The sequence below is a fragment of the Anopheles merus genome, chromosome 2L (assembly GCF_017562075.2).
Source record: "Anopheles merus strain MAF chromosome 2L, AmerM5.1, whole genome shotgun sequence".
Taxonomy (NCBI): Eukaryota; Metazoa; Arthropoda; class Insecta; order Diptera; family Culicidae; genus Anopheles; species Anopheles merus.
This window is the reverse complement of record NC_054083.1, coordinates 19,178,207-19,198,737: the sequence shown is the minus strand read 5'-3', so window position 1 is coordinate 19,198,737 and position 20,531 is coordinate 19,178,207. Positions and strand designations below refer to the sequence as shown.

The 20,531-nt window shown below is 45.8% G+C and overlaps 2 protein-coding genes across 2 annotated transcripts; one reads left to right on the top strand and one right to left on the bottom strand.

Annotated features, from left to right (window-relative positions):
* Nucleotides 1–4,285: 4,285 nt before the first annotated feature.
* LOC121594340 (paired box protein Pax-6) lies at nt 4,286–18,954 on the top strand. The gene is made up of 5 exons (XM_041917496.1): nt 4,286–4,915; nt 9,781–9,934; nt 10,020–10,149; nt 17,700–17,787; nt 18,030–18,954. The coding sequence occupies exons 1-5, from the start codon at nt 4,717–4,719 to the stop codon at nt 18,506–18,508; spliced, it is 1,050 nt and encodes a 349-aa protein (XP_041773430.1). The 5' UTR covers nt 4,286–4,716; the 3' UTR covers nt 18,509–18,954.
* Nucleotides 18,872–20,032, bottom strand: LOC121594342 (serine protease SP24D-like). Its single transcript, XM_041917497.1, has 3 exons — nt 19,675–20,032; nt 19,215–19,599; nt 18,872–19,133 (listed from the first exon to the last, which is right to left on the bottom strand). Exons 1-3 carry the CDS (start codon nt 19,890–19,892, stop codon nt 18,966–18,968), a joined length of 771 nt encoding a protein of 256 aa, XP_041773431.1. The 5' UTR covers nt 19,893–20,032; the 3' UTR covers nt 18,872–18,965.
* Nucleotides 20,033–20,531: the final 499 nt, after the last annotated feature.

Here is a 20,531-nt window from a genome sequence, read left to right as displayed (position 1 = left end):
GTGGAGGAGCTTTTTTTGTTCCTCTCAGTCTCATGATATATTTTTTTATTTTCCCAATCGTTTCTATCGATTCGACTACGGCCAAATGCAGGGATCTGACTCGGACCCAGGCCGCTGTGGAGCACCGAGAGACTGCGTTTCACTCATACTGGAGGCGGTGGTAACATTTTGTGTGCTTTTTTCCATCGTTTTTTAACAATGGCAGATAAAGGAAGGAATAGATGCTTGGCAAGGTTCCCCCCCCCCTCCCAGGAGGAATGGAGGGGAAAGAAACAACAGCATTTGCTGGAATGGGCAGCCGGCAGAGAAAGGAAATTGAAGATTTGTTCGCGATTTTCGATGATTGTGATTGAAAAGTTGATTGCCTTTTAAGACCGTTTGAGTGCGAGGATCGTGGTGAGGGGGAGCACCCTTTAAAGTGTTGGCTGGAGGATGGGATTGGGGATTGGCAATAAAATGGAGGTAAGAGTGGCCGAGTCTGGGGTCGGGAAGTCAAAATCGAATAAGTGATAATTGTGGGAGGTAGCGTTATTGATAAAGGAGATTGTGTTTGAGTTACAGACGCGATCGCTAAATGAAATATGATTAAAATGTGGTGCGATAGTTGCAATTATCAGGTTTAATTGCTTTCCTTCCCTTTTGTCAATGGTATTTAGCGCCTGGTTTGAATGAAATTCAGCTTGATCGAACTGTTTTATTTTTAAATGGCTGAAAGTAAGTGTCAATGAATAAAGTTATAATAATCCCATTGTTGTTGATGTAAGAAAAAATGATCACAAAAAAATTAATATAATTGGTATGTACAATTGACCGGTCTTATGGTACAGTCGTCAACTTGTACGACTTAAGAACATGCCCGTCATAGGTTCAAGTCCCGAATGGACCGTGCTGTCATATGTAGGTCTGACTATCCTGCTATGGGAGGAAATCAATAAGTAGCTGAAAGCCAAGCCCACAAGTGGTAGGCTTTGGCCGACAACGGTTGTTGAGCCAAAGCAGAAGACGAAGGTATGCAAATTATTCTGAAAATTCAATTCGTCTTAAAACTGTACCCACCGTTCAAAAATTATTGAGAAAATGGTATATTACAATCCAGAAAACATGATTTCTAGGAAGAATATACGTTACACATGCCTTTAAAGTAATTCGTTATACAGGATGCCGTAAGTAATAAATTAATCATTAACAATCACGAAACCAAAGAAGCTTCTATTCGTTCAACACACTATCGTGCAACATCAAAACAGTATAACTAGAATGAATCTGCTCAACCAGATAACGATGCAAGCCATATTGTATTAGCATCGCAAAGTAAACTATCCCGTTTCGCTCGATAAATTGCATCTATTAACATTAACACCAGCTGATCGGTGTCGCTCTCTTGATGTTAGCAATGGTGTTAGTGTGCATCGAATACAAATACCATGCCCCTTCAGTGCCATATCAGCATTCTTCACGCCATCCAATCAAAGCCCAGCATCGATCTGCGCATGTCGCGCGAAGTCGCCGAGTGTCTTACCCCTCCACAAACTAGCAAGGATATTGGAGACAAGGGAAAGTTAACGCTAATGTCTACCTTTTGCTGCCACAGATAGGGCCATGATGTGACTTTTCTTAAGACCTCGCAGAAAAAAGTATCCCTTTACTGATTGCAGCTGCAAGCGGAGTGGTTACGGGCTTTACCCCTTTACTAACCGCAAGCTAACGCTGCTTTGCCAAAACAATGCAAATTAATCCGATTGCAGGGCACGAACTTTGGAGAGAAGATCATTATTAGTCTTATCATTAGTGACACCCAGTACCAGAGGGAGAGTGATCCTTTCCTTGTGGGATGGGTTTTTTCCTGTCTCGATGACGGCTGACCATTTTGCCATCGCTGACGGTCTGGGATTGCAAGTTAAGCAGGAAGTGCTTTCTCCCCTACCCCCTCAACAGTGAACGCATTCGAACGGGATCAGTTCTGTTCTGCTGCAAGCATGGTAAACTTTTTCGCACCAATGAAAACAAAGGATTAACCCGTTGTAGTGGTGGCAATGGTGGTTGATGGATGAATTAAAAAGCCTTCGGGTCAGAAACGGCCATATTATGGTTGGGCACGATTGCTTTCCATGATGATGGACGAGGCGTTGAACAATTTCGTACCAGAAGAAGTAAAGTTTGTGAATGAATCTGAATGTTTGGACCCTTTTACCCGTGATTATGTAGGCCGTGAGTGTGCCCTACCCCGGGGGTTGTACGCTGGACGCGCCCATCGATCGACGGATCATCATGGATCGACGGAAGGAACAACAAAACCTCCGGATAAGCACGGTCGTAAAACTTTCCTTACCGACCGCTCCTCGGTACCTTTGGCATCTCTCCCACACTCATACACATGCACGCACAGCCACAAAAAGTGATGCAGAAACGTTGAGGAGGAGTTCTTGGTTCTTGGAGTTCTTGGTGGTCCTGCAGCCAGAACTTTTGTTTGGACTTTTCGGTGCCTTCTGGTCTAAATAGTTGTAATCTTTTTGTTTTGACCCGCTTTCCCCCCAGATCTGCCATCAAGGGACACTGGCTGTGAACCAGGTGAGAAGGGTTGAGCTGTTGCTGGCTAGCTAACGCTGGTCAGTAGATAACCGTTTCCGCTTCTCGGGCGCGGCGCACATTACGTTCATTTCGTCCGTCTGGTCCCGGGGATTGGCCTTGGTCGCGACATCCAGTGACTAGTCGAGGGAAATGTGCTGCTTGAATGGAAGCAAACGGCAAGGATGAATCTGGGTGCCTGTTCAGACAGGTCGAAATTTAAGTGGGGATTTCACGGGATCAACTTTGGTACGGGTAGCTAAACTGATACCCCGCAAGTAGGGAAGCTGAGGTGAGTTTTGATGAATGAAGCAGCACTATGACACGGTACCATCGGCGAAGTTCGCGAAGGTACACGCGAGGCATCTCGTCTACCCCACTAATTTGTAACCCTTTTTTTAACCAAGCTGTTGGAAGAGGACGTTCTCGTTGCACGCCCCCTTTTTCCCTCGAGTAGAGATAGTTTTTGAATCGGTTTGGTCATCTTTTCCTAATTTTTCTCGCAAAATTCGAGAAGAAGGAAGATGTACCTCGTTGCGGGGTATAGTTTCGATTACTAATTGCTGGAAACTTTACAATCTTCTCAATGGATGTTGTTGCACACTCACACGGTTATTTGTGGAACTCTGTGAATTTAATTTGCTAGCTAATGTTTAAACAATAAGGTAATGATTGTTTCACTCTAGCTAGTGGACATTGCAATAGATTGTTAGTTTTCATGCAGGTGTTTAACATACGTCAATTAAATTACAATTAGCAGTGGAGAGGTAATGGTGCGAGGGAAATTGACGATGTATAAGTTAAATGTGCAATTAGCTTGATTGAATACCTCGTGAACAAATTTAATCCGTTCAAAAATGTCTAACCGTTAAAAGAGGCTCTAAGCTTTATCTAAACAATGTTATCTTTAATTAACTGTTTATAATTTGACTATCCTCATAGCAATTCAACGTTGAAGAAATGTTTGAAATTAAAAATGTCATTGTAAGTACAATTAAACCATGTTTGCAATAACAGCTATCAAATTAGATAAAAGCAATGCCTTTAATTATGTCTCATTTGTTATAACAATTGCAAACCTACGCAAGGCCTATTAGTTTAACATTAGCTTCAGTACACACTCACACAAACACACACACACACACACTCCCATACCTACACTTGTTGTTTTGTGTGACCTCCTCCTCCTCCACCACTTCGATGGCAGTCCGTTCAACGGAGACAGTGCCTTCCAATCACACGCGTCTTCGAAGATGCGCTGATGACCCCCTCCACACAAACGATCCCCGAGCGTCGCCATGTCAACATTCGCCCCGGTCGACAGCCAAAGGTAAGAAGGAGCGGATGAATGAACGGGAACGACTGCGGGTGTTGATGGTTTTCACCATCCTACCCGTCCTATGGCTGGTAGGTGCAAACGAGACGACACCAGTTCTACACAGCCGCACGATGGCACCCTTCGAAATGAAAACCTACCCCTATTTTTCGCTGTATCAGCCCTCTCTTTTCCATCCGATTTTCCTCCTCGCTCTGCCATAGCATGCGCACTAGACAGTAAACCAAATAGCCTGAATAGATGTATGTGTGTTTGTGTGTGTCTCTACAGGAGGGTAAGTCCCACAGTAAAGCACAGGTTTCCAGCGTGTATGTGTAGCAGCGCTGACAGGGAAGGAAAACTGTATTTTGAATGTTTTTAATATTTATTCGACGGTCGGGACGGTACCATGTTCATTGCTAGGCAGTCATTCGAGTAGATCACATCACGGGCAGGAGCGATTCTCTGGAAGTGTATGCAGGATTTTATTACGAGTCCGTGTCTAAACGATCGTAACGGTGTGTGTGTCCTTGTGTTGGATGTGATTGTGGCGTTAAAAATTAATCAAACACAAACTTAAATGGAAATTAAGGCGGTATGTGCTGTTGAGTGTTGAAATAAAGTGATCTAGTGTTTTGTGACTGTGCTGAATAAAAAGTGTGTTCAAAGTGACAAAGTGACTCAAGAAACAGAAATTAAGCTCAAACTCTTATAACAGACTCAGCTTCGAAAGCAGTGAACAGTGAACAGTGAAAAAATAAAAGAAAAAAAAAAACAGTGATAACAAAACTAACCAAAAGTGTAGTAAAGCCACATTTGCACAAATCATTGACTCAATGTTGAAAATGATGTCAGGAGCCGTGCACGCCGAACGGGTCATTCGCGCACCGCCCCAGAGCAGCGCGATTTCGAAACCGCGTGCCGTCTACAGCATAGATCAGATACTGGGGAACCACCACCATACGCGAAGGACTAGCGGCCCCAACAACAATAACAACAGTCTTACGATTAACAACAACAACAACAGCAGCCCTGGTATGTAACTCTTCTTTAAGGCACACCTTCAAATCTACCCTTATCGGACGCGGTGCTTGCGAACAGGGGTCCCCGCGATTTTATTGCGTGTCTTAGAGCGATCACAACTTGGTATTTCCCTAACCAAGTATTTCCCTAACCAGCCGGTATCGGTGGGAATCGTACCATTTGGCCTCCTTTCCCCCGGCGGGTAATTGAGTATCGATAATCTAATAAATCAATTAATGTCATAACCCAAAGGACGAGCTACGCGAAAGGTGGGCGAAGGTTAATAGACGGTGACACAGCAACGAATTATCGGGGGGGATGGAGCCCGCGGAAAGTTTTGCTCGTCACCTGCCGAGCTGGCAATGTAGAATGTTTTGGGTCCTTTTGGAAAATTGGAACATGGGTTTAGGCTTTGTGTTTTTCCCCCTATCGAACGCGACTCGAACGCAAATGAGACATTCACATGAGTCGTTTACACTGTGTATGGGAACGAGCATAGGGATGTTAGTTTGCGGGTGAGGGAGTAGTGACACGATCAAACACCACAGCACACCTGTGTTTTTTGTTGTTCTTGAACGCAAGGGGAAAAACACCAGCCGAGTAACTAACAGCCAGGAACCCCAGGTTTTCCATCGTGTTTTGTTGTTGTTTTGGGATGTTTTATTGAACATCATTAGTGTTTTTCAGTGCCGGACAGGATATTGGAGAGTGTGGATGGAACCAACAGGAGATGATGAATAATATGTGCCTCATTTTTTCAATGTGCAGATGTTCATTATCGATGGAGGGAATAATTTCTTCGTTTGCTTTGTGAGGAACACAATAATCAAATCATTTGTAACTGTTTACGTTTTAATGGATAGGTGGGAGTGTTATTTTGGGGTCCTTAGATATAACAAATCAATCTATTTCTAGAAATAATCGCAATATAATGTCTTTGTTTCGATACCTCACGCTGGTTCTATTAGAGACGTATTATCATAATAAAGGCTTCGGAAACCGGAAACAAAACAGAAAATCGATCAATACATAATTTCCGAAGATCCGTGTGTGCCCGAACATTTGTTTGTGGAGCCAGCATGAGGAACTAGGTGGACTTTCCTGTCATAAATTCAGATCTTCCTGTTTTGAATTGCAATAAATATGTTTCCTGTTCTCAAACTTCGTGGTTTCATTTCCCATCATAAATGACGCCCCAGCATCCTGAGCCAAATTATGACGAATGAGTTCAAATCGGTTACCCAACTGTCCTGCCCTGACCACACACTCGTTGCTCGTGAAAGTCGTGAAGAGGGCCATAAAACACTTTCAAGCTAATCAACTACCTGGACATATCTGGGATAAAGAAGGATAAACACAGGGAACCCAGGTTAGAGCATAATCGTCTAGTACAGCTTACCGGTGGCAATACACATTCGTTGTTATTGTTGCGACTTAGACGCCGACATTCGGGACGGAATGGTCCACTGGCTCCAGCAATAGAAGTATCAGCAGCAGTATATCCTTTTGCTAGCTGTTCTCTTATTTGACGCACAAAAATCCCAGGACGTGTTAAACCAAGAGTACCTCAGCGGTGCTTCCGAGTACCTGTTGGGTTGAGTACTCGATGGGATGTTAGGATGCGTGGATTAATTAGGATTTTGTGGTTATTATTCTCGTGCTGGTGCCCCTTTCCAACCCCATGGAAACTCCAGAGACAAGGAAGGTATTCCGAACTCATTTTACGAAACGCAGCAACCCTTTTAGACTATATGTTTCAGGTCCAGATTTGACGTGATTACTTTACCAAACAAACCATAAAGTAAAGTCTTACGATAGCTGTCGTTTGAGGTTTGCTGCGGAAAGGTGTTAACAACCAACCATTGCAGGACGAGATACACTTTTTACCTTTAACCTTTTGCCATGATGACGTTCACTCCCTCGCAGAATGTGTTTTTCCCCAAACCGTTTCCAAGCATTTTACCATCAAACGGTTTGATTGATTTCTCTTCCTTCGGTGCATAATTGGAGCTCACGGTACACAAACAACGCACACGTCGGCACTGGTTAATTGGTCTGTGGTGACGAGATTTATTTGTCAACCTGGCGTGTATGTTAACTTCAAGCGTGTGTTGTGGTGGAGGGAAGCTTCAATGAAACCGCTTCCTTCGTGGGGATTCTGACAAGCAGGATGGCGAGTGCTGAAAATAGATGCCACTTTGGGGGTGTTGGAGGAAACTGACGAGGCATCTATGTTTATTCATTTGATTTTGTCTCTCTCTCACTCTCTCTCTCTCTCTCTCTCTCTCTCTCTCTCTCTCTCTCTCTCTCTCAATTAATTGTGCAAAAATTCCGGGAAAATTCCCGTTCCTATCAATGAGATAGCATAACACATCGATGACGGCACATTCGGATTCGTTTGATCCTACCCACTGTCACAAAGATCGATGTCTGAAAGCGTTTGATATTGTCAAACGGTTGCAAAAAGGTATTCTGGGCGAAAAAAGATGCCCGGAAAGTCGATTTCACTTAACTCGTTGCGTTACGGGTGAAAACACTACACAAAGCGAAACATGTTTGTCCATTTCCGGGTTCACGCAAAGTGATCGCACCAGGAGAGCTCACTTGTGCGTTCTAAAAGAATTGGTGGTGCTGGTGCGGAAATTGCACACCAAACCGAGCATGGAAATTGAGTTTTGCGTATGAATATTCTCGAAACATGCTTAAAAAAAGTCTGATTGAATTATAACGTTGCACAAACTTACCTTTTTTATTATTCAACCTTGCTAAGGGACGTTGTTTGCTGGTTCCTGTTTAATGCCTGTTTTACTCCCTGCGCAGCGAACATCGTTAATGTCGGTTTCATTACCTCCCACCGGGTTTTTAGGCTTTTGTGTGCCGTTTGGAATATATGCTGTCACCCCATCTGCTCTGAAGCGCTTCCAGGAGGTGGTGAATTTTAATATACTCACAATTAGGGCTCGCCAGCGAACGCATTCGGGGTTCATCGTTCGGCCAGCCTTCCGGAACCCAAGGGGACGAAAATTATGTCCTCGAATTGCTGTCGATGATGATGATGATGAGGACGATAATGTTGTCGATTGGTTGTTTGAAGGATAATGTTGAATCCCGGGAGTGTGGGATGGAAAACGGTCCACGGTTTTTGTTGTGACATTTACCCCTCTGCTGTCTCTCGCGGTACTGGATCTGGATGGATCCCCATAGCCAGCTCTTGAGCATGTTGACAACAACAGTGTTTGCACGAGTTGTTAAGCGGTTTATTGTTAATAAAAATCGCAGGCCCACACGGCTCCTGAGTTGGACCAAATGAAAGTGGGGGAACGGGGTAGTTTGCATTATTATTTGCCGTGCAGTTTTGCTGTTTGGCTTTTGCGTTCGTCGCTTGTTGAGCATAATTCTGTTGTTTACAGACGCGCTTGCGAGGGAGGTTACGGCCTTGTGATGTGATGCGCTTTTAACTATTGAATTTGCACGAGTTTAAAAGGTTTTATGTGGCGTATAACTGGTATAATGTGGCTAATACGACCAATTTGAGTTGAAGTGTTTGTTTTGCACTTAATATGGTTCTTTGAAATGAATAATAAGGCAATATATCCCGAAAAGGTATTATCTTCTTTAAACTGCTATAATATCAAACTTTTTTGTATTGTTGATGGTTTGTTCTGAATTCAAAAGAATTCATTTATATATCAATTGCTTTCATTTTCAATCGAATGCATTCACCAAGGCAGCTTGTAGCACTGTATATAAACTACCATTTGCTTTCCTGAGTTGGGTTACCATCGACAACTTGAGCCGATTTAAAAAAAAAACACTACACATACTCAAACACACACAGCATATTCCGGTTGTCCATAAAAGCGCCAGAAAATTGTCAAAAACTCGATGAAGAAACGACAAAATTAAATCCAACGCACAGCACATCCCAGGATGGGGCCGGCTCTTTCAATTCACATCCGGTACGAAAAATGGCTCGAGGAAATAATAAATCGCCCATATACGAACCACGAAAAGCCTCCCGTGAGGGATGGGTAAACCATCGGTACCAACGCGTGGATCCAGCTCGCTTTCGTTCGGTTTTCATTTGATTGGCCAATTGCGGGCAGGTTGCGGAGAGTTGCAAAAAATTAAACTCCAGACTCGAAAAACTGTACCCACCAGCGCTGCAAAGAAACAAAGCAAAACAAACCAAACCAGAAAAAAGTGTGCAATGAAAATCGAGAGCAATGAGAAAAGCATATCGAAAGGATTAAGGATGCTCGAAACGAACAGTTCTCCATCCGACCCACAACGCACAAGGCAATGACAGAAATGTCCACCAGTCGGTCCACCATACAGCCAATGGCCGTTTCTTGCTCCCTTTTTAGTCCTTTCTTTTTGGGTGAACCGCTTTGGGAAAGGATGATGATTATTTAATTGGTGCATTCATTCGTCCCGGTCCCGGGGAACACGTACACATTGGACCGGTACAAGCTCGGACCCCGGTAAGCGGTGTTTCGTGCTCGGGAACAGGCGTATTCTTGCTTTCTGATTGTTTTATTTTAAGCGTCCCCAGAAACGTGTGTCTGTCCGATCTATATGTATCCTTTTTTCCCTACACCATGAACCAGAGGCTTTTTTGCGCATCTCGTTGGTAGAAACTCATTTTGAACCGTATTTTTTCGTTAGATTATTTTTGCCTATTGCCGCAGGCTAAGCTGTTCCCTATACCACCAACGTACAAATTTGTGATGTTTCGGCCGCAAAATAAACGATAGGAAATTGCACTTTTTTCGGGGCACATGTATGAATTTTATCCATAGAGGGGATTAAAACGTTTGTTTGTGTGTGTGTGTCATGAGTGTCTAATTTTTATTTGTTTATATTTTGCTACGCAGATCATGAAAATTCGCTCAAACGAGAAGGCTCCCCTGTGGAGGTGCACGATAATGGCGTTGATGTGGACAACGATGACGAGCTGCCGATCATGGGTGATATCGATCCGATGGATAACGATCCGAACGATATGGGCCGTCCGAGAAAGATTCGAAGGTAAGTTGTCTGTGAGGTTGTTGTGTAGAATTTGCCGAACAAATGCTTGATCGTTCCCGTCTTTGTATTCCCCGTTCTCGGTTAGATCTCGGACAACGTTTACCACCTACCAGCTGCACCAGTTGGAGCGGGCGTTCGAAAAGACGCAATATCCGGATGTGTTCACCAGGGAGGAGCTGGCGATGCGGTTAGACCTTAGCGAAGCTCGTGTACAGGTAGGTCAAGAAAATTCGCCCCTATTTCCCCTACTCAACTAGCGAAAAGGTGTGCATGGTGCAAATTCCGGTCGCTGCGAATCTACTTCTATCGAGTTGTATAACCAATCACTAATGGAAATATGAAATAGACGACTAGTGCGGCGCACGTGGAATGTGTGGAACGATTTGTGGTGTCGTGGGTTTTTCCAAACAATCGCCCAAAAGTGTAAATCTCATTACGCGGCACGGTTAATGGCTTTTCAAGGTGTGCGTCGTGTGTGCCCTGAAGCGGCTAGGGGGAAAACAACAGCCCCCTTCCCCCTTCCATTCCGGTGCGCTTGGTGATGGTGCAAATGCAAACAGGAATTTATGTAAATATGCCGCCGGCCGTAAATTGCGAATTTAAATTGGAACATTTTTATAGACTGAATCCAAGGGAATTTCCCAACGCTTGGTGTTGGGTGTTGGGTTTACATTACACCGGTTTCGCCGAGGTTTTGTAATGTGATAATTGTGCTTGAAACCTCAAATTACAATTGCTCTGTTTTGTTGCACTGCAATTGAAAAAAAAACGGAATAAGAAAAGGATTTGCGGTTCCAAACGAAACAGGTCACAGAGACACATATACTCACCTCCTAATGTCCTTCGGTTTAGGGCAAACAGTTGTGCTCTTTACGTTCTGTTGCTTCAGTTTTTATTACGTGAAATATATACGCATCTCCCCTGCGTATCACCATCGTGGCGCCGTTTGTTTGCCCTTTTGCAACGTGGCGTAACGCGAACTCGGTGGCGTGAATCGGTCCTGTGCGCTGCGCGAATCCGCCACGATCGCTTCCGTGCGCGCTTCGGACGCGGCGACTGTGTACACGAGCAACGAACTGGAATGCGTGGACCGGGGAAAAGCTTAGGGAAGGAAATGTATATTTCCTGCACAATGTCACCTTGCTGGGGGACGTTGCATTTTTCGGGCACAATTCAGGCAGTTAATCCCGTGCGCAATGCAAAGCGCAGACCGGGAATCGCTGCGTCGCTGTGTAATTGAAACCGTCCGGATAGAGCGTAACAAACCCCGGTGTGTGTGTATGTGGCTTATACGGATAGATTTGTCAACCCCTCTTGGGTGAATCGACATCAACAGCCAGATTTACACATTTCCCTTCCCTCTCTTTTCCTCTCTCGCTGCAAAAGAGGGATAATGAGCGTACCGAGCGTGTCGCTGACCGTGTACAGACCCATTGTGACTGGATTTCGGTATTAATCGCTTTTAATAAACTTATAATAAACATTTTTCACATCACCCGGTTCCACCTCACCTTTTCTTTCCGATTGGTAGTTCCGCTTCCCTTTTTGGTCGCTTTGGGAAAAACACTCCTATTTGACATTTGACGTTTTCTCACAAGGGCTATAGCATTGCTTGCTAGCGTATTTGTGTGTGTGTGTGTGTGTGTGTGTGTGTGTGTGTGTGTGTGTGTGTGTGTGTGTGTGTGTGTGTGTGTGTGTGTGTGTGTATGTGCGTTCGCGATGTGTTGTAATGGTAATGTGAGAACATGATTTATTAGGGTCTGGAACGCGAACGGGAGCGCCCCGTGTTCCCCTGTGTGACTGCGATTAGCATAAATTTGTTCGCTAATTAGTGGAAAACTATCCACTTCCCGCTTCCCCCTAGGCTGTGCCCGTTGGTGGAAAGAAAACCCCCGGTAGCGGTAGCTGCAAATAAAGACGTATTTGTCCGCGCCAGTCAACCGCACATAAATTTCCATTATCCATGCCCGCCATCTCGCTTGGTGAGTGGTGATTTGGTGTGCGTACAATACAAGCTCGAGACGCGCATTTGGCTTACGGGTAATGAGTACGCATTTCGTTTTTTTCATTTGCTTTCTTGGCGCAGACATGACAAATGGGTCATTTTAATAGGATACCATTAAGAATTTGATGAGATTTCACGTCAATTATTATGAAACACCTTGATTGGTTGCATGTCCTTGTTTAGGTGTGTATGAGACGATTTAAATATCACGTCTAAACCTTTGGGCACATTAGCGCAACGGGGAAGTACAGCAGGAAGTGTGTATTGTTTAACCATCCCGAACGAAATGGAACAATTCAAGAGAGAGAGAGAGAGAGAGTGGGAGAGAGAAAGAGCAATTTATTCTCAGCGTCAATGGAATAAAACCAAGGAAAAACATACCATTTACATGCTTTTCCACCCGTTCTGTCAGTGACAGCCGGGGGGGGAGTCGCGTCGGCGTGATAGGTTTTGCGTAATTGGCAACAATTTTCAACTTACGCTCAATGGCACCGACAATGGCACACCGACAGTAAGTAGTGGGTGATGGTTTAAAATGGTAAAATGGACCCATTAACAAACAGCAGAGGAAGCCTCTCGTCTTCTGATGAGGTACCATCCGGATGGGTACGACGATATGGACTAATTGCAGTTGCAAAATTGCATTCAATTAAATCATCCAGATCGGTACCGGGGAAAAGGGCGCAAGCGGGCCGGGAAGCGAGATTTCTCCTTCGTCGAACCTGAAATGGTTCGTAGAAAAGCTGCGCTAATTAAATCACGCTACAGACTCGGCGAATGTGTGTGAATGCTGCCACGGGACGGGCCAGTGAAAGGCGGCAAGGACATTTCTTGTTCGTCCCGGCTATTTACACGAGCGAGCAGCAGGGTTGTCGTGCTGTGGAGAACATTAATTGCAATTATGAGCTATTAAATTTAGATTTTCCCATCCAGCCACCGTGCGGGCAACGGGAAAACTGACAGTCGGCGCCCATCGTAAGGATACCCATCTTGGTGAGTTCGTTGACTGCTCTATCGAGGGCTCAGTGTAATCAGGCGCATTCGCTTTCAGCAGCTTCGTCGTTCCGTCATTGGCTGGGACACTGTGTTTACAGCGTTTTGGGCTAATTTTCTTCCATCTCGGATATCCGACGTTTATGCTCTCTCACGCCCGTTGCGTCATATCGGCGAGATCGTGTGCGCACAGCCGAACTCTGAATGGAGCGAATTACGCGAATGCATTAGCTCACTTTCCGGCCGCCTAAGTTCCCTGGAGCTGGAAGCTGCCGCTGAACGAACGAACGGTGCCGAACGGTTTCTTTCCTGCTGGAAACAAGGGGTGCTGAACCAATGGGTCCAACAATAGATAATCGTTCCACTCTCGTCCTCTGCCAAACACGTGCCGTGCCGGGGAGGAAGGCGTAAGGGATGTCTGAAAACGATAAAATACGTTTAATTGAAATGTAACAACATGATGTAAGCGGCGGTGGCGTCATCATGTGGGCAATTTGAATGCCCGGCACCGATCCCTTGCCTTGATTCTTCCCCCTTTTTCCTGTTGTTGAGCATTGAAAACTCGAAAAATCAAACGATGTCAATTACATCGGATTTCTTCTTCTTCTTCTTTGGCTCAACAACCGATGCCGGTCAAGGCCTGCCAACACACTTGTGGGGTTGGCTTTCAGTGACTTATTGTTACCATAGCAGGATAGTCAGTCCTACGTATGGCGGCACGGTCTATTCGGGGCTTGAACCCATGACGGGCATGTTGTTAAGTCGTACGAGTTGACGACTGTACCATGAGACCGGCTCAATTTAATGTGTTAATTTTTAACACTGACATCGGATTTAATGAGCTTAAAAATGTGCCGATCGGGATGTTTCCGTTCGTGCTGTTCCAGCTTTTCCCAGAAGGGACACACGGCGGGTAACACTGTACGCTCGTACAACTGTGCGCAGGGTGAAACGAGATCAGGACTTAGTTAAATTGAGTTTCACTTTGTAGTTGGAATGTTTTTTTAATGGAGGTTTTGATTGCAAAAAACAAACCACCGCCCAGTTTGATTGGTGGGAAGTTAACAGGGATTGAGTTTTGGTTGTTGTGACAAATTGACCCCTTCAATGCCGGGGCACAGGATATGGAATAGAAGCACGAATGTAGAGTTGTTTCCTCACCGCTTATCACAAGCAATCACATCGTTTGGACACACTATTTCACACTGCGACTTTAGCGTGGACAAAAGGAAGTGAAACTAACAAGGACAACACCGACTACGATAACTATGGTAACCTTTGCTTTGAAGTGGTTACGGTGCTTCCATCCCTAAAAGTTCCAGATGAGCGTTTCATTGTTGTTGTTCTTTGACTGCTTCTCGCCCGCTCGTCCCACCGTGGTGCTGGCACTGATGGTGGTGCTCAACCGTAGTTGCCGTAGAAAGAAAAACGGGCCCAACGGTCCCTAGAAAGGGGTTGAAATTCAATCGGGAAAATTAATTTAATCCTCAATCCTATTTTAAGGTGAATTAAGATGAAATTTAGTTGTTGACTGCATCGAAACAGGAGAAGCAGACTAGGACTAGTGCGATGTAGACAATGAATGGTAGAGAAGTGCCTGCATGCTGTGCGAGTTGACGGTACTACACGGTATGGCGCAACTTTTTTCGCGACCCAGGCAGTGTTGAAGGTGGATTTTTATTGTTATTCGGGAGTTTATGTGTGCGTAAAAAGGTTCGCTCAGAAAAGAGGGTGTTTGAAGAGTGCTTGTGATTGTTGATCGTTGCCGTTCGGGAAACTCCATTTGGAAACTCATCTGAAGGGCTATTTAAACGTGGAACGAGCGGTGCAGTGCACAATAATGGCACCGATTATTCATGCGAAATTTGCTGATTGATCTCTGATGCTGGCACTGAGGATTACGTTTGTTGCTAGATAACGCGTGCAATACTGCTGCTGTACGTGCGAGCAGAAAAGCAAGTATTAAAGCTTCGAAAAAATCGATCCTTCCGGGTTGAAGTGAAAGGTCAAGAGAAATAGAAAAGGAAATGTGCCTGAACCATCGAACCAGAGCACTATCCAAACAGGAACAATAATCTGCTTTTAATGTAATAATATCAACTTAGCACACACATCACGCGCATCAACCCTCCTGGACACGCACACGGCATAATAAAGACCTATCCCAGGCCTGTCTCCTGCCTCCCAGGGATGGGAGATTTCCTTTTGTGCACTGATGGGTGGAGCAAAAGTTTGCCAACCTGAAGCGAGAACTGTAGGGGCGGTGTAGTCCTACCCGATTCCCTAGACCTGGATATTAAAAGGGCCTTCTGTTTGCTTTCCTATCATCTTCCAGGCCCCAAAACAGCCCTTAATCGATATCCAATCAAGCGATTGCGTCACCCGGCGGGCATGATCCCGACCGATGGTGATTTTTCCTGTAATGTTTCACTCCCTTTGCGGGTACCTTTTTATTTGTCGTGAGATACGGCGTGTCCCAAAAGGCATCAGCGCTCTCCGCTAATGGAAGAGATCATTGAAGTATCATCATCAAGTGAATAAATGTGTCGCCATACCGTATCGACTTCGAACCGGAGGTGTGAGGTGTAGGAGCTTCCCACCAGTAGAATTAGCGCCAAAGTTCGTTTTAATTAATTTTCCCAACTCCAGCGTGATGGTGGAGATTTTCTCGCGCCCATCTCTGTGCCATCCAGGCGCAGCGTTCAGCGTTAAGTGCATATTTCGCCGTAAGCTATGTCGGTAAGGCTACCGGTTTGCTGGCTTCTTACGCTACGAAATCTGCTTTTGCCCCGCAAGAAAGCTAATCGTATTATCGACAGTGACCTGTGCTGTCAGCGCCGGGACGTTCGATAAGTGACCGTTCGATTGGTAGGGCCTGATAGCGGAGGCGCCCAAAAGAATGCATAATTAATTGTTGGCATGCACTTGTTCGTCTGTCTGGGATTGTCCCGGACGGACAATATCGTTTTAATGGAAGTGATTTGCATATTTGGGACTCAATTATTGGGTTTTGTATCATTGTTAGGGTGTGTGTGTGTGTCAAAGTGAAAATGTTTCCAAGGCTACAATCGTGTTGTTCCACTACTGTATCATATCATCGGAAACGTCGCGCAAAAAGCTACATGATTGAATCGCGCCGATGATCACGCGACTTGAAATAATTCAATTAGGGCAACGCACGCTCTAGCCGTATAATTTGCCTGTCCCCCGTTTTATTAGGCGCGATATTACCATCATTAATCGGTCTATTGTGTGGCCAATTAACTGCGTTGCTGTGGCTGCTAAACACGTGCGTTACAACGATTTGAATCTCGATCCCCCGTGGGTGTCGTTCGTTGCGTGCGTTCGTGAGAGATTTCTTCCACAACCAATCGACAGTGCACAAGGATGCAACCACACACACATATACACACACACACACACACACACACACACACACACTCACACAGACAGAGCACAAATTGATTCGATTGTGTTCACCTTCGATTCGATTGGGGAAAGAAATTGTCCCGGCCACACACATTCAGGTCGAATGCAGCACTTTACAACACAATGCTGGCCAATCGGAAATTCGGTCCCCTTTATTTCACAATTGGTACAAGAGGTGCTGGATAGAAGAAGGACGGTGTTGCGGCTACCTGTTTTTGTTCCACCGCTCTCTATTGCAAATACTATTCGATTTACTCTGGTACTACCTGTGTGTTAACAACATCTTCCATCATTCCCAGGTACGGGAGGCTTAACGTCTCATCCGGAAGAATTCGGTTAGAGATGTCTTGCGTGCTCGGTGGGAGTGGAGTGTCATTCACCAGTTAAGGATGCTCAATCAATTTGGCTGGTGCCGGTGGGTTTTGGTGAATGGTTGGAAGAATTTGATTGATTCCGCATCTTCCGGGACAGAAATGCTCTTAAAATTGCTCCAATTTCAACCTGCATCCGGCAGGCGAATATCTTCGGTCCGTTCTGACCGAAAGCTTCTGTTACTATTGAAAGTGTCTACCCTGCTCAACCCGAAGCAGCGGTAGTTTGTAGCTGAAATTTATTCTTGCATTTATTCCAAAAGATGCTGACATCTTTCCTTTCGATCGTACTAAATCTGCTTTGCGGGTACCGGAAAGGATGAAGTAGTGACTGTTTGTCCATGTACGGTATTCCCAGCTTACAATTGGGAGATTTGCGTGTCCCCTCGCAAAGTGGAACTTTTGTCCATTTTAATAATGAATACCAACTGCGTAGTGCGCTCAGGACACACTCAGGCACATCATTTCCGGTGCGTCTGCCGGTCGTTCGTCCCGAAGCTCATATCCGGTTTCCGATATGTTCCGAGCTCAAAGTTGGCGAACCGTGCCGCATCCTGGTGCCGATAATTGATGGAAATAATTGCTGATATTGTCAATTAGTCACCGTCTGCTTGCTCCCGGTCCCGCAGTTCCGGTCGTCCATTGTAATCGGTGTCCCATCAATTGGATCAATTTCAGTGTAGCACAGCGCACAGCCAATTAGCGTGCGGGCGCGACAACACCGGACTAGAGTGATGTCTCTCGGTAGGCGCCACTCGAGGTGTGTCTAGAGAGATCATAACACTCGATAATGAAGCAATAGGTTTCGCTGACATCTCGCCCCGATCGCCGTGACCGGTGTCCGAAACGCGTTGACACCCGCTAACCGGTCATTAGCGGCCACGTCCGGGATATCCTAAAACTAGTCATTTTGTTGCTGTCCATTGTCTTATCGGGTTTCCCTTTGTTTCTCACCCACAATTCGCAGGTTTGGTTCCAGAATCGTCGTGCAAAGTGGCGCAAACGAGAGAAAGCCATGGGACGGGACACATCTGCCTTCCTCCATCACGAACAAGGTAATTATAAAAACGATCTATTTTGCTCTCTCTCTAACGAGACACACGCCACCGTACCGTCATCGTTTTGGTACATCAAATGTACAGCTATTAGTGTCACCGAGGTGGTCACTCATCACCGCTTCGGTTGACCCTTTTATTAGCACGCAATTATAAACCGATTAAGAGGTGCAACAGGCCACAGTTCAATCCTGACAATAGTAATTAACAAAACTCTCTCTTCTCTTTCCGTTTTGTCACAGGAATGCCTGAATTTCCACTAGCGCTACCGCTAACGCACAACATACCGCATCCAGCGCTTCCGACCGAGTTTTGGCCACCGAACTTTGGACTGCATCCTTCGCTGCTGCCCGGCGCGCACGGGTTGCTTCATCCGAACGTAATGCCCAACTACAAGATCCCGAACTTCCACGCCATCCTGTCGCAGTACATGGGGCTGAACAATCTGTTCGGTGGCTATCCGCAGAATCTCAGCATCAACACACGCATCAGCCCCCAGAACAGCCCGAAGCAGAGTCCAACCAGCGTGCAACCGACGATGGTTGGTGGGCCGGTCGGCATTAACAACACAAGCAACAGCAGCACGAACAGTGGCGCAAGCATTCTTAGCAGCAGTAACAGTAGCAGTAGTAGTAGCAGCAGCAGCTCCAGCAGCAGCGGTAGCAACTCTAACATTAGCGTTGGGAGTAACACCAGCAAAGAGTGTATCGTTGAGAAGTAAGATGGCGCAGTAGCACCGATGCAATATGTTAACGGGGGTATAGAGGAAAGATTAAAATCTGACGATAACAGATTACGATTAGGTGGGCTGTAAATAGTCTAGAAAAAGATGGAGCAACAAGTGCTGCATCGTACGTATACGTGATTTAAGTTAGCGAGGGATGTGTTTTTTTTGTTTATTTGTTTTATTGTAATGTTTAACCAGCCAGTAAGAGAATTCATTCCACAAAATCAAGGCAGATTAGACAAGGGAAGAAGTGTAGCGCCAATATACCAACATACCAAGGATAATCGAACAAACACATTGAAGGAAGCGACCCGTGTACATAAAGACATATATATGCATATATTATTTAAAGGCAACTCAAACTGTTTCGGAAGAATGATAATGTTAGACCTCGTCCATGATAAGAGCAAACAAACACATCAATAAACGGTTATCAAAATGATGAGTGAGTTCACTGTGTTTCCGCTGGCTCTGCCTCGAGTACCGACTGGACCCACTCGCTGAAGTGCCCGACATCGACGAACACGTCCGGCAGACCGGCTTCACACTTGCCGCCAACCGTGTAGCTGCCAACGCCCACCAGGCGGTCCTCAAACACGGCCGGACCACCATAGTCACCCTGACAAGAGATTGAAAATAGTGGGAGAGTTTAGTGAGAATGCTTTGAGGGTTGAGAGCAAAAGGGGTTGATAATCCATACCAAACAGAATCCAGCTCCGGCACTCGTATCCAGACAGAAGACACCTTCGTAATAGTCCTCTCCCATCGCTTCCCGGCACTGGGAATCGGGCAGCGAGGTAAGCTGGGCATACTTCAGCCGGAATGCCATGTTACCCTCGACCGTGTTGCGCCCGTAGCCGGTAACGGTGGCGAGCAAGTTTTCACCGAACGCTTCCTGTCCGAACTCTACCGGCCGGGAGGCGGACGTGAGATCAAACTTGCGCTTTACCTCGACCACCGCCAGATCGTACTTGGTGCCGTGATCGTACTGCTCGTGGAAGTGTACCGTTTTGACGCGATTGTACCGACCGTTGGAGAAGAGCTTTTCCGATCCGTAGAACACGTTCAGCTGCTCCAGTGGAAGTCTGATTTGTATGACAAAGAAGGAGAAAACCAGTAGAAGAAACGGGTTGCTTTTGACCTACGTGTTGCAGACTCACGGAGTTTCACCCTTGAAGAAGCAATGGGCAGCGGTAAGGAAGAAGCGTTCATGCACCATAACGCCACCACATACGGTTTGGCGCTTGAGCGTCATTGCCACCTGGTACGGGAACTGACCCCGTCGGGCGTCACTGCCATCAGCAACACGTCCAACTACATTGGCGTGCGCAATGGACACCACTGCCAACAACACAGCAACTGCCGCCGAGAAGTTCATCTTTACGTTGTGTTTTTTCGCCAAGGTACACCAGTCACTAACTGCCAATTAGCCCGTGAATGACCATATTATATAGCTCGCTCAAGTAGGCGCACAGAGCTCCCGGTAATCATTCTCACCCGATCAGACACTCTGGCGTTGATCCGTCTGATCCACTCGGTCTCGGCTTGGCAGGGATTACTACAGGGCATTGATGCCCACGGAAACGGAACAGACTTCTCGAAGGCCTGACAACCGTGGAGTGGGTGGGTACGGGTAAAACAGTGACACACAAGTTAACGCCAAGCGTCAACAAGCTTGTCCAATCGTCCAATTTCTCGACTATTATGAGTGTGGATTTCGAATTTTAATTGAAGTAGCAGAACAATGTAATCACGCACGCCAGGAACGGTCCACGATGAGTGTATTGATTATTGAGTCTGTGCGTGTGCGTGTGTGTGCCTGTGCACAATTCCCAAATGCCATTGTGTTTCGGTGGTGCCATTGAGATCATTCATCCCGAGAGCAGTTAAAAAGGGGACAAACAACGCACGACACATTTATGATTCGAGCACCACAGTCTCGCAAAAGGGGTGAAACCCGCATCCCGGAAAAAAAGCAGCGCACAGGTATTAAGCCATTCCCTACTTTTATTCTAAT